This window comes from Ostrea edulis, chromosome 7 (assembly GCF_947568905.1).
Source record: "Ostrea edulis chromosome 7, xbOstEdul1.1, whole genome shotgun sequence".
NCBI classification, from domain to species: Eukaryota; Metazoa; Mollusca; class Bivalvia; order Ostreida; family Ostreidae; genus Ostrea; species Ostrea edulis.
The window spans coordinates 32,222,715-32,241,959 of NC_079170.1; the positions used below are offsets into that span (position 1 = coordinate 32,222,715).

The 19,245-nt window shown below is 34.6% G+C and overlaps 2 protein-coding genes across 4 annotated transcripts in view; both read right to left on the reverse strand.

The window, feature by feature from the left end:
- LOC125656883 (uncharacterized) overlaps positions 1-13,332 on the reverse strand; it is a 91,161-nt gene extending 77,829 nt beyond the window's left edge. For all 3 annotated transcript variants that reach the window (XM_056144019.1, XM_056144018.1, XM_056144017.1), the window contains exons 1-4: positions 13,281-13,332; positions 11,829-11,849; positions 11,181-11,240; positions 10,085-10,129 (exon numbers count right to left, since the gene is read on the reverse strand). The gene's annotated coding sequence lies outside the window, so the exon portion shown is untranslated. The remainder of the gene's footprint in view (positions 1-10,084; positions 10,130-11,180; positions 11,241-11,828; positions 11,850-13,280) is intronic.
- The window catches only part of LOC130048641 (uncharacterized), a 47,563-nt gene continuing 38,333 nt past the window's right edge, over positions 10,016-19,245 (reverse strand). The window contains exons 4-7 of the mRNA XM_056145645.1: positions 18,655-18,675; positions 18,008-18,067; positions 11,829-11,849; positions 10,016-10,056 (exon numbers count right to left, since the gene is read on the reverse strand). Coding sequence (XP_056001620.1) covers positions 10,016-10,056; positions 11,829-11,849; positions 18,008-18,067; positions 18,655-18,675 — 143 coding nt within the window. The remainder of the gene's footprint in view (positions 10,057-11,828; positions 11,850-18,007; positions 18,068-18,654; positions 18,676-19,245) is intronic.

The window sequence follows — 19,245 nt, forward strand, 5'->3', positions numbered from 1 at the left end:
TTACTCTATGAAATCCTCATATAGGAAGGTGAAGATAACGAACAGTGATCCATCTCGTAACTCCTATAAGCAATACAAAATAGAGAGGTGGGCAAACACGGATCCCTGGATATACCAGAAGTGGGATCAGATGCATATGGGCTATAATGAGTAAGCACCCCCTGTTGACCGGTCACACCCGCCGTGAGCTCTATATCTTAATAAGGCAAACGGAGTTACCCTTATTCAATATCATTGTGCCAAAAACGGCCTAACAATTTATATGAAACAAGTCAGACAGATTTGACCCAATGATAGGTTGTATTGGCAAAGTAGATTGTTATAACGACCATATACATATAATTCACGAAAAGCTGACTTTAAACGAAACAGTTGAAACCCCCTCACCATCAACTTGTTTGTCAGTAGCCTGCCTCCATTTAAAAACTAATCATATACAGAATTTTTTCACGATTTGTCAACATTTTGACTATACAGGACCTGTTCCGATGCCGAACATTCTTGACGTTGTGTCGCATCCTGTGAATGCATGTAGAAAGGGCAAGGATTGACAAACTTCGTTTCCTAAAAAGACGTCTGGTTTTAACGATATTCTTCACTTAGGGGCAAGATCAAAAATTCAATGTCTCACAAAAAACTAAGTTCACATAGTTTTCACCAAGAACCCCCCCCCCCCCTTTAAAACTTAATATGACAAATGTTGAAACTAATCGAATAACAAGAAAAAAAACCGTACTATTATAAATAACACTCTGTATACCTTTTCTATACCTTTTCTACTGTTTATTCACAAATGAAAGTGTACATTAAATCTATTAAATGTTCATTAATATGTTTTAAATAGTATGTGGTATTCAACAGTCGCTTGTCTTTTTCCTTTTTCCACTAAAGTGTAATCGATGTCGGATGACAGAAACTTGCGGGAGTTTTTATTCCCCTGCCCCTAACTAAATGAATTTAAATTTTCATCCGACATTGATTTCGTCCCTTAGGGCTGTTATGTTTATTTCAGAGTTCGTTGCTATTTCTGTGCTTTATATATAGACATTTCAAACACAATGTGCAGTTTGTATGATCCTCTAAAATTTACGATAAATAACTGTATCCCATTTCCATTCTCAATGATCGTGTGCCAGCGTGGCGAGAATTCCATCCTCATCGAAAACAAGTTTTGTCTTGAATAGATGGCCGGGCGGTCTAGCGCGCTGTTCGCATGCTGCTAGGAGATGTGGTTCCGCAGGTCGTGAGCCCAAGACTAATAAGAAAGAGTAACTACTCGATTTTACATCAAATCATGATACTATGCGCAAGTGTTTACTTACATTGATTTTTATTATTTATATTATTAATGTTTTATTATCACTATTATTACCCATGAATGACTCCCCAAACCTGAATTTGAAAAAGAAAAGCAAAAATACTTTACTTACTTAGTTTTATAAAAGTTTTTAATACAAAACGCTTGCTCAAATGATGAAGATACAAAATAACTGAAACTTTTAACTCGAATGGCTTTCCATACTTTCTTTTTTAACAACCGTAATTCCCCCTTGTAAATTGACACTAATTCTTTAAGATTTCATTTATAATTGATTATTCATAACTTCTAAAGTAAATATTGTGTTTTATAATTATAATTAATTCAGTAGAGGGTCAAACAAAATATTTTGAAGCATTATTCGCGAAAGTTCCCCGGGAATGGAAGTCGGCAAAGAATATGAGATGCTGAGCAATATTGTATGTATATAGAAGGTCTTAAAATCACCTTTTTAATACAACTGTTAAGCTGTTTAATCGCGTTTTTTATTACATGCACTTTAGATCGTCGTGTATAACTTTATTCCGATGACTGTCACAGTTAAGTTACCCCCCTTTACGTGTACGGCGTGCCGTAAACATCACAAAATATCGATGGTTTACTAAAACATTTACGTCTAAATTTTAAATATTTCCCATTGTCCGATTTTTTGTATGTTGTTAATCACGCTTGTGTTTATTAAATTCCGTCGAGTTTGTTTCTGTTGCAAATTACTTTCAGGTGATTTGCTAGATTGACTAGACTATAAATAACGAAATCAAATTTGATTGTGTTGACGATGATTCTGAAGAATATCTTGCTCGTTTATAAATAGTAAGTTAAATTCCTTCATGACCTACTTACATATGATCGGGGGATGAGGAATCAGTTACACAATATCATCCCTTTGAGACACTGATCTCTGTCCTTCGCTGTCAAATCAAATTAATCGTGCACAAGTTCTTTCTCGTTCACGATCGACGCGTATCAGTTTTTTTTACTGTGTTTTACACATTTTGCTGTGTCAGACAACATTTTTACTGAGTCGGAACAGCAGTCAACACACAAATGGAAAACCCTCATAACTTGTGTATAGATTAATGACGTGGCTTCTAATTATAAATTGCACCATGCAAAAATATTGATTTTCTTGACCTCTAAGCGCTATGCGAAGGTACCGATGCAAAGGCACCCTAGCCAAAAAGGTTCCATGTACAGATTTGTATTCATTTTTAGATTTTGAATTACTTAATAATCACTTTAATTATGACAGAAACGGATTGAAACGGGAATTTTAGCTGACAAATGACCTGCTACTGTGTCCCTCTTTCCACCAGAATGAGGACAAAAATGTCACATTTTAATACATATTTTATCCACTGTGTAGCGAACTGTATTTCCGGGTAAAATGCCCCTGCGGGTATCAATGTTATCCCCATCCTAGATAGGTTGCAAAATTACCACTACTTTAAACACGACTTGTTTACTACAGCGATGCATAAATTTGGCTATAGGTGGCAATAAACCGGAAACGTGATAACGAAAGCAAACTCCAACTGGCGACAATAAAACGTGACTACTCTTAGCGCTTTAAAAATACTGTGGAACTGTGTTTCAATGCAAATCCAAAATATTTAGTAAATGGTCAATATATGATATTGTTTATCACAAGTGATGAAAAAGCAAAGCTTTATAGATTATATTTGTTATCATTGTTTTCAGTATCATTTTGTTGATGTGTATATTTTCTATACCTTTAAATTATGCCTATCTGTCAAATACTAGTTCATGTAGAAAGTGTTTTTGTATGGAATATATTGTATGCATGTGTGTAATTTTGTGTGTGACTTCATCTATATAGATATTATTGTAAATTATGTCTAAAGATAAAGCAAAATAAAAATGTAGTACCGGTGGATTGTGGGTACATGTAGTACTGAAGGAGTGGGTTACATGTTGTACTGGGGGAGTGGGGGTACATGTTGTACTGCGGGTACATGTAGTACCGGGGGAGTGAGTTACATATAGTATAGTCGGAGTAAGTGGAAATGTAGTACTGGTGGAGTGGGACTACATGTAGTACTGAGGTAGTGGGTGTATATGTAGTACCGGGGGAGTGGGCTTCATATAGTATCGTGGGAGTGGGTGTACATGTAGTACATGTACCGGAGGAGTGGGGATACATGTAGTACCGGGGTTGTGGGGTACATGTAGTATTGGGGATGGGGGTATGTGTAGTACCAGTGAAGTGTAGGTACATATAGTACCGGGGGAGTGGAGATACATGTAGTACGAGGGAATGGGGGTATGAAGTACCGGGGAATTTGGGGTATATATAGTCCGGGGGAGTGTGGTACATGTAGTACTGGGGGTGGAGGTACATGTTGTACCGGGAGAGTAAGGGTACCTGGGGAGTGGGGTACATTTTACATGTAGTACTGGGGGTAGGGGATACATGTAGTACCAGGGGAGTGGAATACATGTAGTACCGGGGGAGTGGGGTATATGTAGTACTGGGGGAGTGTAGGTACATATAATAGCGGAGGAGTCGAAGTCAAGTAGTACCGGGGGAGTGGGGATACATGTTGTACCGGGGAAATGGAGGTACATGTAGTACCGGGGGAGTGGGGATACATGTTTTACCGGGGAAATGGGGGTACATGTAGTACCGGGGGCATGGAGGTACATATAGTATCAGAGGAGTGGGGATACATATAGTACTAAGGAGTGGGGATACATGTAGTACTGGGGTAGGGGTATTCCTGCATCAAATACTTACTCATCAGGAACAGGACTTCATAATATATGGAAACATCATCACGAAGGATTTGAGAGGCTACCGTATATACTCGCTTATAAGTCGGTCCGCCTATAAGTCCGAGTATGGTAGAGTCTGCTCTAAAGAAGAAGCTAGATAACTTTCCTAAGCTCACCAGCAAATGCCGAAATTGTATGATTTAATGGACATTCTCTATGAGTTTGAATCCACAAAATTTAAAGAACACTATTTTCATTCACTGTCGTATTATGCCAGTTCAACTGGAATCATCCCAACTGCTAACAAATTACACTTCAAGAAAAATGGAAAGATCGCGCTGCAACATACTAGAGGCAGTATAGTGAGCGCTTCTCACCATTAACATTTTTGTTGACCTTATTAGAGATATGAGTGAAACAAAGAATAATTCGACATTCAATTACATGAACATGTATGATAATTCTCGCACATTAACAACCTCAACACCTAGGAGAGAGAAAAAAGAAAGAAAAAAAGATTTCGTTGTGAATCGCAAAACAAATGTACATCTCGAAACTATGAAATGTTGTCCATTTGTTGTTGCGTTGTAGACAGTTGTGAATCCACTAGTTATGTCTTACGTCACTGTCATGTGAAAGTAAAATGTGAAAAAATGGGAATACTAATCACCGCACGCTGATGCATATTGACAAATTAAAGACATGTGATGAGATTTACAGTAGAGCATGGCGGGGAGAAACTCTCAGCTGAAAATGTGTCGTTTTATTTAACGAATCTTCCATTGGACATCATGTGAGAAAATTGCATTCATGAATGCATATCCACAAAATCGTTTCAACAACACGGAAAAAGCGCATTCCATACCAGATGACCATAGAGAACACTTATTTCTCCAACTTTATGTGATTGTCTTCATGTTCAGGCACCTGTCACTCAGTATTTACTCTCATAAAGTTCAGGACCCACCACCGTCCATTTACATGTTCCATTGAGATGTGCATATTCCAACGAATGAAATGATATCCAAAATGAATGCAAAATTAGATATTAAAAGGGTTTGCTCGCAAGTGAATTCATTAATTCATCAAATATTGTCGTACATGTATATAGATTTGTTCCTAGATTTATGCGATTTTTCTATTTCTAAACTTCCAATATTCAATAAAATAAAATATTTGTAAAAAAGAAACGTATCTACAGACCCTGAAGCGTGCTACTACACCTCCAAAGCGTTTCGTTTCGTTCCGTGCAAACTGTTCACCGTTCGGTGCAGACCGTTCAGCGTTTCGTGCAAATCGTTCACCGTTCCGTGCAAATCGTTTCGTGCAATAATCGCTCCGTGCAGGATCAAGCCACGGCCATAGAAACGTGCAGATCTTTCAAACCCCGCCCTTAGAAACGTACAGGCCGTGCAGGTCATTTCGGCATGGGAAATAGGACAGGTAAACATTGTTAGGAATTTGAGCAATTATTTCAAAATGTTTCTAAGACGGGCTTTCAACAGTGAAAATCTGCAAACAATCGACAGAAAACAGTTTATTATAAAACCACCAGGTAGAGGAAAATTCTATACCATTTTCTCACCCTTGGTAGTTTCTAGCAAGTGCAGATACATGTATATATCTGCACTCGTTATCTTTTTATTTTTTATATTTTTTTTATTTGTATATAAGAATAATTCATTTGTCTTGTTACATTTGTATGATCAACTTTCTCTTTTTAAATAAAGACATTTTCATCAAAATCGTTTATTGAAACTGTCTGCATAATGCAAAGCCCGACCTGTGTATAACTTGTACATGTATAATCTACGCAAATTCCAAGGTCTTTTTTTTTTTTTTACCACAATAGAGGTCAGCTAATCCGTGTATTTGAAATTAAAGCTGACATGAATTAATAAATATAGTATAATTAAGGAATGACTTTAATTCTGGGGCAAATTATACGAGTATAACCTGGTTTGGGTCAGTTTACGCTTTATAATCCGCGAACCTTATAATTTAATGCAAGAGACAAAGATGCTAACCTTCGTTTATCAAAATGTACATACACTCGGAAAAATACAAGTCAACCAAGCCGCGCAATTATTTACTTAGCAACAGCGACACGAAGCGTCTAGATCTAGCTGCGAAGCCAAAGGTCGCCATCTTTAATCTTAGTTCTACGGAGCCTAGCCATTTATCAAAATATTGTATCGAAAGTAAAGTTTATCATGATAGAAAATATGTGTAGACTTTCCATGTAATGCGTATTTCGCTGCCCTTTAGAGATAGAGATCGACTTTGAAGTCGCTCATCTCCGACAGATTGAGAAAATACGGGAAATTGCATTGTTTAGGCCTACTCAAAATAAATCTTCAAATATCAGAAAATGCAATAATTTACGGCTTTCAACTCTGTGAAAACTTCTACTAAATGAAAACTTACCCTTGTATGCAATGTTGTCGGTAATAGTAAATCCGACACAAGAAAATATGTAAGCAAGTAACAAATAGCATCCACATGACAATGTGTCTGACGTCATGTGATAAAATGTGACGTATGAATTTTTGCTTGCTTTGTTGAAAGACGGATCAAGGAATGAAACAACGCACCCCCTTCTTTTCCCCAGTGAGAAATGTATTTCAAAATGAACAGGGTAATGCTTACTTGGCAAATCATTAATTCGAATATAATATATTTGTTTTAATCTATCAATAGTATTATTTGACCATACATACAGAGAAAGATGTTTAGCAAAAGTGATTTGCGTACAAGTAGGCCTAGATGCTAATATTGACAACGAGAAAACAACATGTGTATCAAACCGAAGCATCTTATTGTGCACGTTGACTTTCTATTCCATAGAAGTTTAGAGAGAGAGAAAAAAAATAGTTCCGAGATCTGGTTGTCAATGGGGTGTGTCCCCATACCAAACCAGCTGACCAAACCAGGTTATACAAAAATAACCTGTGTTCCTCAATTGGAATTTGACCAATCAGAGACAAGGATACAATTAGAATTAAATTATTGTTATATGTATCAGGGTTCGCATGGTATATAAGGAGACGAGTTTTGCTACGCTTCACTTCACATCAGTGTCTTCGATTCATCTGTGCGGGTAGCTTCGACAGGTAACACGTACATCTCCGATACTAGTTTATAGGACATCAAGAAGAAAAGAAATCACGTTTTGGAGCACCATGCAGTGCTCAAAATTATAATAAACATATCGTACAGTGTAAATCATTCTAAAAGCTTTGGATAAATATATATAGAATGCCTTTTCTTTACGTGAACGTGCGTACATTTCCAGTAAATATGTCAAAATTATACAAAAACGCGTAGAAATATTTCATCTATTATCTATTGATAAAATGGAATAAGCAAATGGTATACAATCTATACCATTCACAATTACTTCAAGTAAAAGGCAAATGCATAAATACTACTGTACTTATAAACATGACATGTTTGCTCGCCATGAAAAGGCATCGAATGCGGACGACTATTTTCCTGGGTCTACTCGTAATATCTGTAAAGAACCGCAGATGTACGTGTACACTTGTCGAAAATACTCTAAGTAGTAGTAAAACTGCCTTTATTTGCATAATCCATGAAACAAAACGATAAACTCCATTTGCATTCCAACAGTAAATACCATTGTCCATTGTACAGACTGCGACACACTTAACCCGTGCCGATCAGCTATCTTCAATCAGGGAAAGTATCAGAGTATAATATTTACCCTGTATTGTGCATGAATCCTTATACCATATGATTTACTGGTCAGAGTATTGCAGATTTATGAATGAGGAAATCATTTAGGTACATAAATTGTTTATGCATATATAATTTGCACATACAACACTGTTCGAGTGCATGGGATGAGAGAGAGAGAGAGAGAGAGAGAGAGAGAGAGAGAGAGAGAGAGAGAGAACGACGAGAGAGAGAACCGATGATCTTGTAATAATCGCGTTCTTAGTAAGACAAATGATATCGTTAATTCAATAAAAGAGAACAGTACTAGTAACTCAATATTGCTCTCATTAATTGATAATACCGATTTATTTGATTCATTTAAAGCACTCAATAATTAAAAAATAAACATATCTTTAAATAATGTTCTTTTCAATTACTTCATGTTATGCTAATTTGGCACCAAATAGATCTTATATACATATATATGCCATTTTGCGTTATTACATTCTGCATTGAACTTGACGGAAATTGTACTAATGCAAAATGTAATAATCGAGTAGTTATCAAGCACATAGAATCAAGGGGAGGGGACAAGAGTGTCTGTCATGTTATTTTGTAATGCAAATAAAAGATATATTGGGTGACAACCCCTCCCCCCACTTGACCCCAGCTTGAATATTTTGATATAATAGTAGAAAACCCACACCACCACCAATTAAGAAAATGAAGATATTATGAGGCGCTCATAGTAGAGGACTCTAACCACCCCATCCCACCCCTAACGATTGAAGAAAATGAAGTGTAGGGGGGATTATTGAGGCAGTCAAAGTAAAAGACTCTTTAACCCTTCACCCCCACATTGGGACTTTGAACATCGGACAAAACATCTTGGTTTATTTGGGTGTTTTGTTTTATTTTGCTGTTTTCGTTCATCTTTTAAAATTATCATTTTGAATGGCAAGAAATTTGAAGAATCCAATTTTTTATTCTTTCCCCTGGTGAACTACTCCCCCCCCCCCCCTGAAAAATGACGATACATGTCTGGTTATTACATGTTCATTTTGTTTTGTAACACATGCATGTATACTAATTGTATGGTGAAGAATTGCACCCTTTACCAAGTTTTCCTTCATTTACACAGTGTAAGGAATGGTAAACCAAAATCACGAAACAAACTGCATAAAGACCAAGATATTTTCAAGCGTAGGAACATAAATACATGCATTCAGAAAAATCGCACACATGCATTGCTGGACTATATCATATGTGTGTTTTAACGTTTCTGTAACATGCCATAATGATTACTTTCAGGTATGAGTGTAATTTATTCATAAATATTTTCATTTTGTAGATCTGGCGCAATGGCTATAACGCTGTACGTCGAGATTTCAAATTCAAATGTACATGTATTCGATAAGATGTTAGTATTAATAAATCAGTAAATTCGTGTTGAGGTTTTATTTGATATAATACAATGTCAATATACTGTAATGCATTAGTAGGATATGCAAAAGGCAAGAGTATAAACATTATCTTTTTTCATTATTAGTATCAATATCTATATGATCACGAAAAAACATTATATAATTTATATCCGGATTAATGATACTTTTTCTCACTTATCTCGTTCATCTCCGGATTTGATAGAAACTCTAACTTTTACTAGCCTTCCCATTGTAATTTTCAAGCACTTTTAAACAATAAAAATCCTTTGGAACACTTTTTCTGATGATTTTTAGTTTTTACCCTTCTCAATTTTTTTTTCAGCCCATACATTTGGTCCTTGCACCGTTTCTCATGAGGTCTGTATACTATTATATAGTATAGTTTTTAAATCGAGGTAAGCTACTGACAAACAAGTTGATGGTACAGGGATTTCAACAGTCTCGATTGAAGTCAGCATTTCGCAAATTCTATGGTCGTTATAACGATCTAGTTCGTCAATACAACCTCGCATTGGGTCAAATGCTGTCTGACGTGTTTCATACCGATTGTTAAGCCGTTCTTGGCACACTGATTTTGACTGCGGATAACTCTGTTTACCTGATCAGGATATGGGCTCACGGCGGGTGTGACCGGTCAACAGGGGATGCTTACTCCTCCTAGGCACCTGATCCCACCTCTGGTGTGTCCAGGGGTCCGTGTTTGCCCAACTATCTATTTTGTATTGCTTGTAGGAGTTATGAGATTGATCACTGTTCGTTATCTTCACCTTGCACTGAAATTCAGTCCATCAACTATAGACTCATCAGATTATAGTTGTACATGGTTTTAAAAAGATTATCCTGACGATGAATATGACGCCATAAAATGATGGATATCTATGAAAATAAAAATACACAATTTTACCTTCATTAGGGACACTATCTTCTTTATCTTCAGGTTTCTTTGACTCTTAAAACATAAAGTAATATCAATTGTTGTTTATAATGAATGATCATACCTTGCACAAATACATTCCTGTACTAATTTCTCTAAAATGGGAATTATTTTGTATTTAGTGCCGTTGAATTTCAATTGTATATTTGTTTGTATTTTTGAGAAAACAAAATCAAAACGAATTTCAACATTATTGTGGTCATTTGATTCAGTAGCATGTGGATCGTTTACCGAACAAATGATGATCACGTACAGTGTTCAATCATCAATCTAAAAAAATCCAAACATTGAGAAGTGGGCAAACACTGACCTCTAATTATATTAAATGTGGATTCAAGTGCATAAGAGGAGTACAAATCACTTGCTGACCGGCGAAATCCGAATAATCCGTAGGAAAAACCAGTATGTAAAAACTGTCAAACAATTAATTGATTGCTGTTTTACGCCGTTTTGGTAATATTTCAGCCATTTTACGACGGGAGGCCTTACAATAGTTATGTTTGACTACCATAGGTAAAATATGATTATCGTCCAACAATAATCATGCTTTACTTCCCATTAGCACGAATGCTATAGAAATAAAAAAAAGAAGTCATTCTTTCCACGCTGATTTTGACAACGAATTACCTCATTTACCTGATAAAGACATAAAACTATCACGCGTATGTCTGTTCCAAATGAATAACTTTTCCCTCCTAGTTACCTTATCCCACCTATGTCAGTAGAACGTCAGTGTTTTCCCTGTGTTCAATTTTATATGCTTGCACCTCCTGCGAGCCTTGTCGCACCAATGATATTTCCTGAGGTCTTCTCATCCTCTTGGTTTTTATTCTCTGCGATATTTATCCCTGTTTGTTTTGTTCACGTGTTCATCATTTTAATGACCGTAAATTTATGAAAATTCTTATTTCAGTCGAGACTGTTGAAAACTCTGTAACATCTACATTTTTGTCAGTTGCCTGTTTTCGTTTAGAAATTAACAATCTGCATAATACGATCCGTATAGAGTCACTTACGTGTAGAAATTGCTAGAAATTGTCGTAAATATTTCAGAATGACACCTTACCAGCAGGAGGGTTACTGTTTTCTTCATATCCATCTCTCTGTTTGCCGATTGATGTAAGTGCTAAAACAAACAAAGACAGTTCGCTTGTTCACTATTTCTATTCAAACACAATTAAAACAGAACGAATCTTATACCAATCTATATGACATAGAAAAACGACAAAAGAATAATATTGACAATGTGTGTAGATGCTGAAAACAGGAAATCATTCTTCTACATCTAGGCGCCCTACATTTGTACATAGACTGACTATCCCCATGTCAAGCATTACTCATGATATAAAAAACCCAATACATTGGCTATAATCCATGTTGATTTGCAATAGAGCTCATTATGCTACACTTTCCTGCTATGCTTGAAATGTGTTGGATTTCCTATTTTGTCCATTGGTTATGCTTCTGTATTGCGTGTATCGTAGAAGAGGAATACAGAATTCTGCACTGATCCCATTACAAACCAGTGTTGTTTGTTTTTATGTAGAGAGAACGACTCATACTACATTTTCACAACAGATTAAATACACATTGCGCCATCCTATGATGCAACCCGTCTATCAGGTACATAGAAAACTACAGGTAAGATATAACCCTATGGATGTTCTGTTCTACACAAACCTTTGAAATGATATCTGAATAGGATACTACTTACGTTGGGATTCTTCATCCTTTCCTAGAAATAATGAAAAACATATTAGATAGTTATCAAGTTTAGCGGTCTCATCCGAAGGCCCGCCTCTTACGACAAGCAAGGAATACTGACGACCAATTATAACCGGGAAATAGTGAAAAACACCCAGCAAGTTCAGACTTACATAGAATTACATTTTGAAAATATAACTGTTTAAATCTGTAGATTTTTTTAAATTAATCTCTTATATTACCTCTCCTATGAATAAACAAGTGAACATAACGAAGTGATCAATTTTATAAACTCTTTAATAAATACATTAAGAAATAGCTCGATAATGATCCCCGGAAACAACAGAGATGGAATCAGATGCCTAGGAGGAGTAAGCACCCCCTGTTGACTGGTCACACCTGTCTGAAACACTGTATCTTACATGTAATCAGGTGAACGGAGTAATCTGTTGTCAACTTGTCTTATTTTCAGCAATGAAAACTCTGTCAAATTGAGTCGCTATCATCGCCCATATGTGGTAATGTATGACTGGTGAAACTCAGCTTTCCAGTAAAAAAAAAAAACACTTTTAGTTTTGAAAATCCACTTTTAGTTTTTAGTTTTGTCATCAAACAAAACCATAAAATCTCCTGAGATGAGAATATATAAAGTTATTATATTGTGATGAACCTATATTTGCAATTGACGATATCTTCTAAATGGCACATTAATCGTATTACCGTATTTAGGCGGTTTTAGGGGGAACACAAATTTAATGGATATGAGTTGATTTGTTGTATATTGCGTAACGTCCCGTTTGAGAATCTTTCATTCATATATAGACCTCATAATTGCTGATAAAGGGCTGCAAACTTAGGCCTATGCCCTGCGCTTACTGCCTTTGAGCAGGGAGGACTCTATTGTGCTACACCTGCTGTGACACGGGGCCTAGGTTTTTGCAGTCTCATTTGAAATGCCGCCCCATCTAGTCGCCTCATACGACAAGTAAGTGGTACGAAGGACCTATTCTAACCCGGATCCCCACTGGATTCATAATCATAGTGTTATACTACACACAGTTTCCTCTCAAGTTACATGTAAATCGATGAATTGAATGTGAATACTTGATCTAGTCAGTATAATTTTCGATGTCTTTAACTTTGCTCATTGTATGAGATGGGTGTTTACTATGTAATGCTGGTATGTTTACATCATACATTTTGTGTATTTCATTTCTTACGTTAATGAAATAATACACCTGAACAGATCTTTATCAGTCACGTATTCATCGTTTTTACGACTGTAAATTTATGAAAACTCTGATTTCAGTCAAGACTGTAGAAAACAATGTAATATCTACATTTTGTCTGTAGTCTGTTTCCGTTTAGAAATTACCAATCCACTTAACACAACCCGTATCGAGTCACTTACGTTTAGAAATTGCTAGAGATTGTCTAAAATATTTTAGAAATGACACCTTACCAGCAGTAGGGTTACTATTTTCTTCATATCCATCTCTCTGTTCGTCGATTGATATAAGTGCTAAAACAAACAAAGACAGTTCGCTTGTTCACTAATTCTATTCAAACACAATTGAAATAGAACGAATCTTATACCAACATATATGACATAGAGCAACCTAAAAACTATAATAATGACGTTGCGTGTAGATAGTGAACAGGAAATATATGCGTCTACATTTGTTCATAGACTGACTATATCCAATTTCAAGCATTACTCATGATATATATAAGTCAATACATTGGATGTATTTCATATTGATTTCCAATAGAGTTAATTATGCTACATTTTCCTTCTATGTTTTGAAATGTGTTGGATTCCTATTTCTATTCAAACACAATTAAAATGGAACGAATCTTATACCAATATATATGACATAGAAAAACGACAAAAAGAATAATATTAACAATGTGTGTAGATGGTGAAAACAGGAAATAATTATTCTACATCTATGCGCCCTACATTTGTACATAGACTGACTATATCCCATGTCAAGCATTACTCGTGATATAAAAAAACCCAATACATTGGCTGTAATTCATGTTGATTTGAAATAGAGCTCACTATGCTACACTTTCCTGCTATGCTTGAAATGTGTTGGATTTCCTATTTTGTCCACTGGTTATGTTTCTGTATTGCATGTATCATAAAAGAGGAGTACATAATTCTGCACTGATCCCATTACAAACCAGTATTGTTTGTTTTTATGTAGAAAGAACGACTCATATTACGTTTTCACAACAAATGATATACACATTGTGTCATCCTATGATGCAACCCATATATCAGGTACATAGAAAACTACAGGTAAGATATAACCCTATGGATCTTCTGTTCTACACAAACCTTTGAAATAATATCTGAATAGGATACTATTTACTTTGGGATTCTACGTCGTTTCCAAGAAATAATGAAAAACATATTACATATTTATCAGGTTTAGTGGTGTCATCCGAAGGACCGCACCATTCAATCGCTTTTACGACAAGAATGTAATACTCACGACCCATTATAACCCGGAAATTATGACAAAACGTCTTAGCAAGTTCAGATTGACATAGAATTACATTTTGAAAATATTGCTGTTTAAATCTTTTTTTAATATCTTATGTTACTTCTATAAATGAAGAAGTGAACATAACTTAGTGATAAATCTCATCAACTGTTTAATTAATGCATTAAGAGATAGCTAAATAATAACCCCCTGAAATAGCAGAGATGGAATCAGATACATATCTGGGAGGCTTGTTTCTGCCTTTGTATGCAAGATGTTTTTCTATAATTTACGGTAAGTTTCAAACAATTTTAAGAGGCTTGGAAAGATCTTATTGATTGTTTAAGGCTATAGACTAATTATAAATGTATGTAAGAAATGTTCTTACATCAGCTTACCCGGAAACCACATTAAAGCCAAACAACATGTGTTTTAAGATAAGACAATTGGTGTAAGTGATATACAGTCAAAAACACATTTTTATATAAAAACACAAACATATATATGTAGTGTATTTATTAATGTAAACTTTAATCAAAAATCAAACAAATTGTAAATATCAATGACTCCTTATCTTTTTTTTTACAAGTTTGTTTTAGTCATTGTTAGAATAATTATATTTGTACGAATTTCGTATCATTCAATAAAAATATGTATTGACGAACCGATCATTACTGTCGGTTCTGCATTAGTGTTGATGTATCGTCACGCATACACATTGTTTGCAACTTATAGATGACGTAACATTGGTGAATGACATACACCTCAGATTCTTTCGCATTTAATAAAAGCATAGCGGTTGGTCAGAGAGGGAAGAACAATTGATATCCGATTATAAAAATTCATTGTGTATGCAATATCTACACTAGGGTGTTTCGGGGCGTTTTATAGTATTGTAAGTATCGTTAACACGTGTAGCGCACTGTATGTCGTATAAATTACAGTAATCATACCAGAGATTTGGTGAACCAAGTTTACATAGCTTTAGGCATTTCTACTTTTTCACTGATATTTAACATTTTAAGAAGAAATATGTGTACCAAAGTATTGGAATATCACCATTTGACATATGTAGATAATGTTTATTGTTTACAAATCAGAGTTATTTGCCTTTCTCCAATATGTACACGATTTAACACATGAAGATACTAGGATAGTTTACTATTGGCAACTTTACCGCGAGTGAGTCTCCATACTTTTTAAAGTCCCAAATATCGGAATGCATGAGTTTTATTTTGTATGTACAAAGTCGAACATCGATATGTGTTTTTGTTTTTTAGTAATGTTAATAAACTATAAAAATTAATTGAAACATGTCGTTTTTTTTAATATGTTTTTCTCATTTTACGACATTCATGATGCCATTACGATTTCAAACAAATGTAATCTCGAAGATACGGGCACTGTACGATGTCGTATTTAGTCTATTCTAAAGCAAACCACAAACATACATGGGAGATTCGTTAGAAGTAAAAGGACAGTTATAGACTGCATACGAAATTCTCACAAGTGAGTGGCAGACAAAGAAATATACAGACAAGCAGGCACAACCACACAAGTGACATAGCACATGTAGGTCTACAGTACTGTACAGTGTGTCAGACGAGAGGGGGGAATAGAAGAATGTTAGCGATGTAGTACCGAATCAGAGGCCGCTGATGTAGTATTGAATGAGTTGGTACGGTTTTCCATATGCAAGACATGTTTATGAAAATAAAATCTACAAACTTAGTCAATCTCAACCAAACTTTATCTGCAATCTTCCCAAATCCGCCTAGTCGGTCATCATGACCGAATATCGCTCCTAGTGGTCAATGTAGTATTATCGAAGCATCATTTTGATTAAAATGTGTAATCTATATCATTCTTTTTAAAAATCGCAAAAGTACACAGCGAATTTAATTCACTAAAAAAAATTCCAAGGGAAAATGGAGGGACTCCCATCTAGAGAATTGTGGTGCGCCGTTCTTGTACACATTAGTTAAAACAAAGGATAATTTTGTTGACTAAATATACATTACATGTGTATATAGACCTGTTTCTATTGGACTAATAGATCAATAATTTGTTTCTAATTAGTTCTGGAAAATTAAATTGTTTTATCAAAAATTCATTTTAATCATTCCTTCAAAGTTTAATTGTCAAAAAAGTTATAATATTGATAAAATTTGTTTCTTATAGGGTATTGAAAATGCACATAATAAAAAAGATCATGATTAAAATTTCAGCATATATTTCATAAACAGTAATTTATGCCGAATCAAAAATTCATATATACCATTTTGGATAAGAAATTCTTTTAAAGTAACAGTTTGTTGATCAAGGCATAAAAAATAATCCTTCGCGAGACAAAAAATGGAGTTAAATAGTTGAAGATGGTGCATTAACAGTCTGGTGGTAAACCTAATAGTATCTTCTGTTCTGATGTTTAAACGAATTTACAGTGTTGATAGAAATTGATTTCAAATGTTTGCTTTTTAGCTGCATCCATTTGGTAACCACAGTGAGATGAAAGAGTCATATTGTCATCATATGAGGAACCATACCAGGAAGTGTACATTTCTTCCTCATGGCCACATGGAAGTTGGCTGTTAAAACTGCTTTCTGGATAATAACTCAAATAATTTGTATTCTACTACAACCAGATTTGGACAGATGGATATGTATAAAGAACGGAAAATTTCTATCAATTTTGGGGGTAATATGGTAAAAGATCAAGGTTACAGTGCATGAAAATTAGAAAATGCTGATGCGGGGACATATATTTAACACATTCTTTAATGATAAATATATTAGTATTGTATATCTGTATAGATTATTCATGTTTTCTGACTATTTATCATATAATGCAATAAATATATAGAATTTGTCAATATGAATTGGAGAATATACATTTTTTAGAATGTATGCCAGTGTTAGAAGGGGGTTGGGGACACAACATGGTTCAAATCTTTGTTTCAATGTACACTACCCCACATTTTTTAATATCTGAATTACGGGAAAATAGGATTAAAATCTACATTAGTAATTTCAGAAAAAGTTTGATACAGATATTCGCCCTAGGTTGAATTTTTTGATGAAATAGGTCTTTAACTTTGTGTGAAATTTTATCCAATTATGTTAATTGATCTATGATTTTTTGTAGAATTGGTGATATTTTTTTTAATAAAAGTGATGGAAATAAAAAATTATGCTTATTTTTTATAAAATAAAAGAAAGCCAAGATTATTCTGTCCTTACTATTTGTTTTATAATTTTTTTCTTGTGAAAATTGATGATTTTCAAGAAAAAACAATTAGTTTCAGCAAAGGGGCAACTTTGAGGAGCTGTAAATTTTTTTAAGTCCGCACTAACATACCCTTTTTTATGTTTTAAATGTCTTTCTGATCAAGATGTATCAGTTAAGATGGTTTATCCAAAAAGATTGATACGTCTGAAAACACTCAAACCAGGAGAGAACATCCTTAATGAAAACATACACCTGAACAGATCGTCATCAGTCACGTATTCATCAATTTTACGACCGTAAATTTATGAAAACTAATTTCAAACGATACTGTTAAAAACTCTGGAACATCTACATTTTTGTCTGTAGTCTGTTTCCGTATAGAAATTATAAATCCACATACCACGCTTCGTATCGCTTGAATTAAGTGTCGAAATTGTTGAAAATATTGTAGAAATGACACCTTACCAGCAGGAGGGTCACTATTTTCTTCATATCCAGCTCTCTGTTCGTCGATTGATGTAAGTGCTAAAACAAACAAAGACAGCTCACTTATTCACTAATTCTATTCACACAATTAAAACAGAACGAATCTTATATCAATATATATGACATAGAAAACGACAAAAAAAAAATGATATTGACGTTGTGTGTAAATAGTGAAAACAGGAAATCGTTCTTCTACATCTATGCGTCTACATTTGTACATAGACGGACAATATACAATGTCAATCATTACTCGTGATATAAAAAACCAATACATTGGCTGTAGTTCATGTTGATTTGCAATAGAGACCATTATGCTACACTTTCCTGTTATGTTTGAAATGTATTGGATTTCCTATTTTGTCCACGGGTTATGTTTCTGTATTGCGTGTATCGTAGAAGAGGAGCATAACATTCCGCACCGATCCCATTACAAACCAGTGATGTTTGTTTGTATGCAGAAAGAACGACTCATACTACATTTTCACCACAAATGATATACACATTGTGTCATCCTATGATGCAACCCGTCTATCAGTTACATACAAAACTACAGGTAAGATATAACCGTATTGATCTTTTGTTCTACACAAACCTTTAAAATAATATCTGAATATGATACTACTTACGTTGGGATTCCTCGTCGTTTCCTAGAAATAATGATAAAAAAAAAGAAATTAGATAGTTAACAGGTTTAGTGGTCTCATTTGATACCCTTTCACGACAAGAAAAGAATGCTGACGATACATTATAACCCGGACATTATGAAAAAAGGTCTCAGCAAGTTAAGACTTACATAAAGTTACATTTTAAAATATTGTTTTTTTTAATCCTTTTTAAAAATATCTTATATTACTTCTCCTATAAATGAACAAGTGAACATACCGTAGTGATAAATCTCATCAACTCTTTAATAAATACATTAAGATATAGCTAAATAATAATCCCCTGAAATAGCAGAGATGGAATCAGATATATATCTGGCAGGCATATTTATGCCTCTTGTATGCAAGGTATTTTTCTATAATTTTCGTCTGCATGCAAGATAACTATGTTAATATGCAAGAAAAATAATGCCCAAGTTGACTGTCTTTAAATGTTTACTGTCACAAAATATTAAATCATTTTGAAATATTGTAATTTTCAATCAAACATTTTTAAGAGGCTCGGAAAGATCTTATTGACTTTTTAAGGCTACAGATTAATTATACATGTATTTT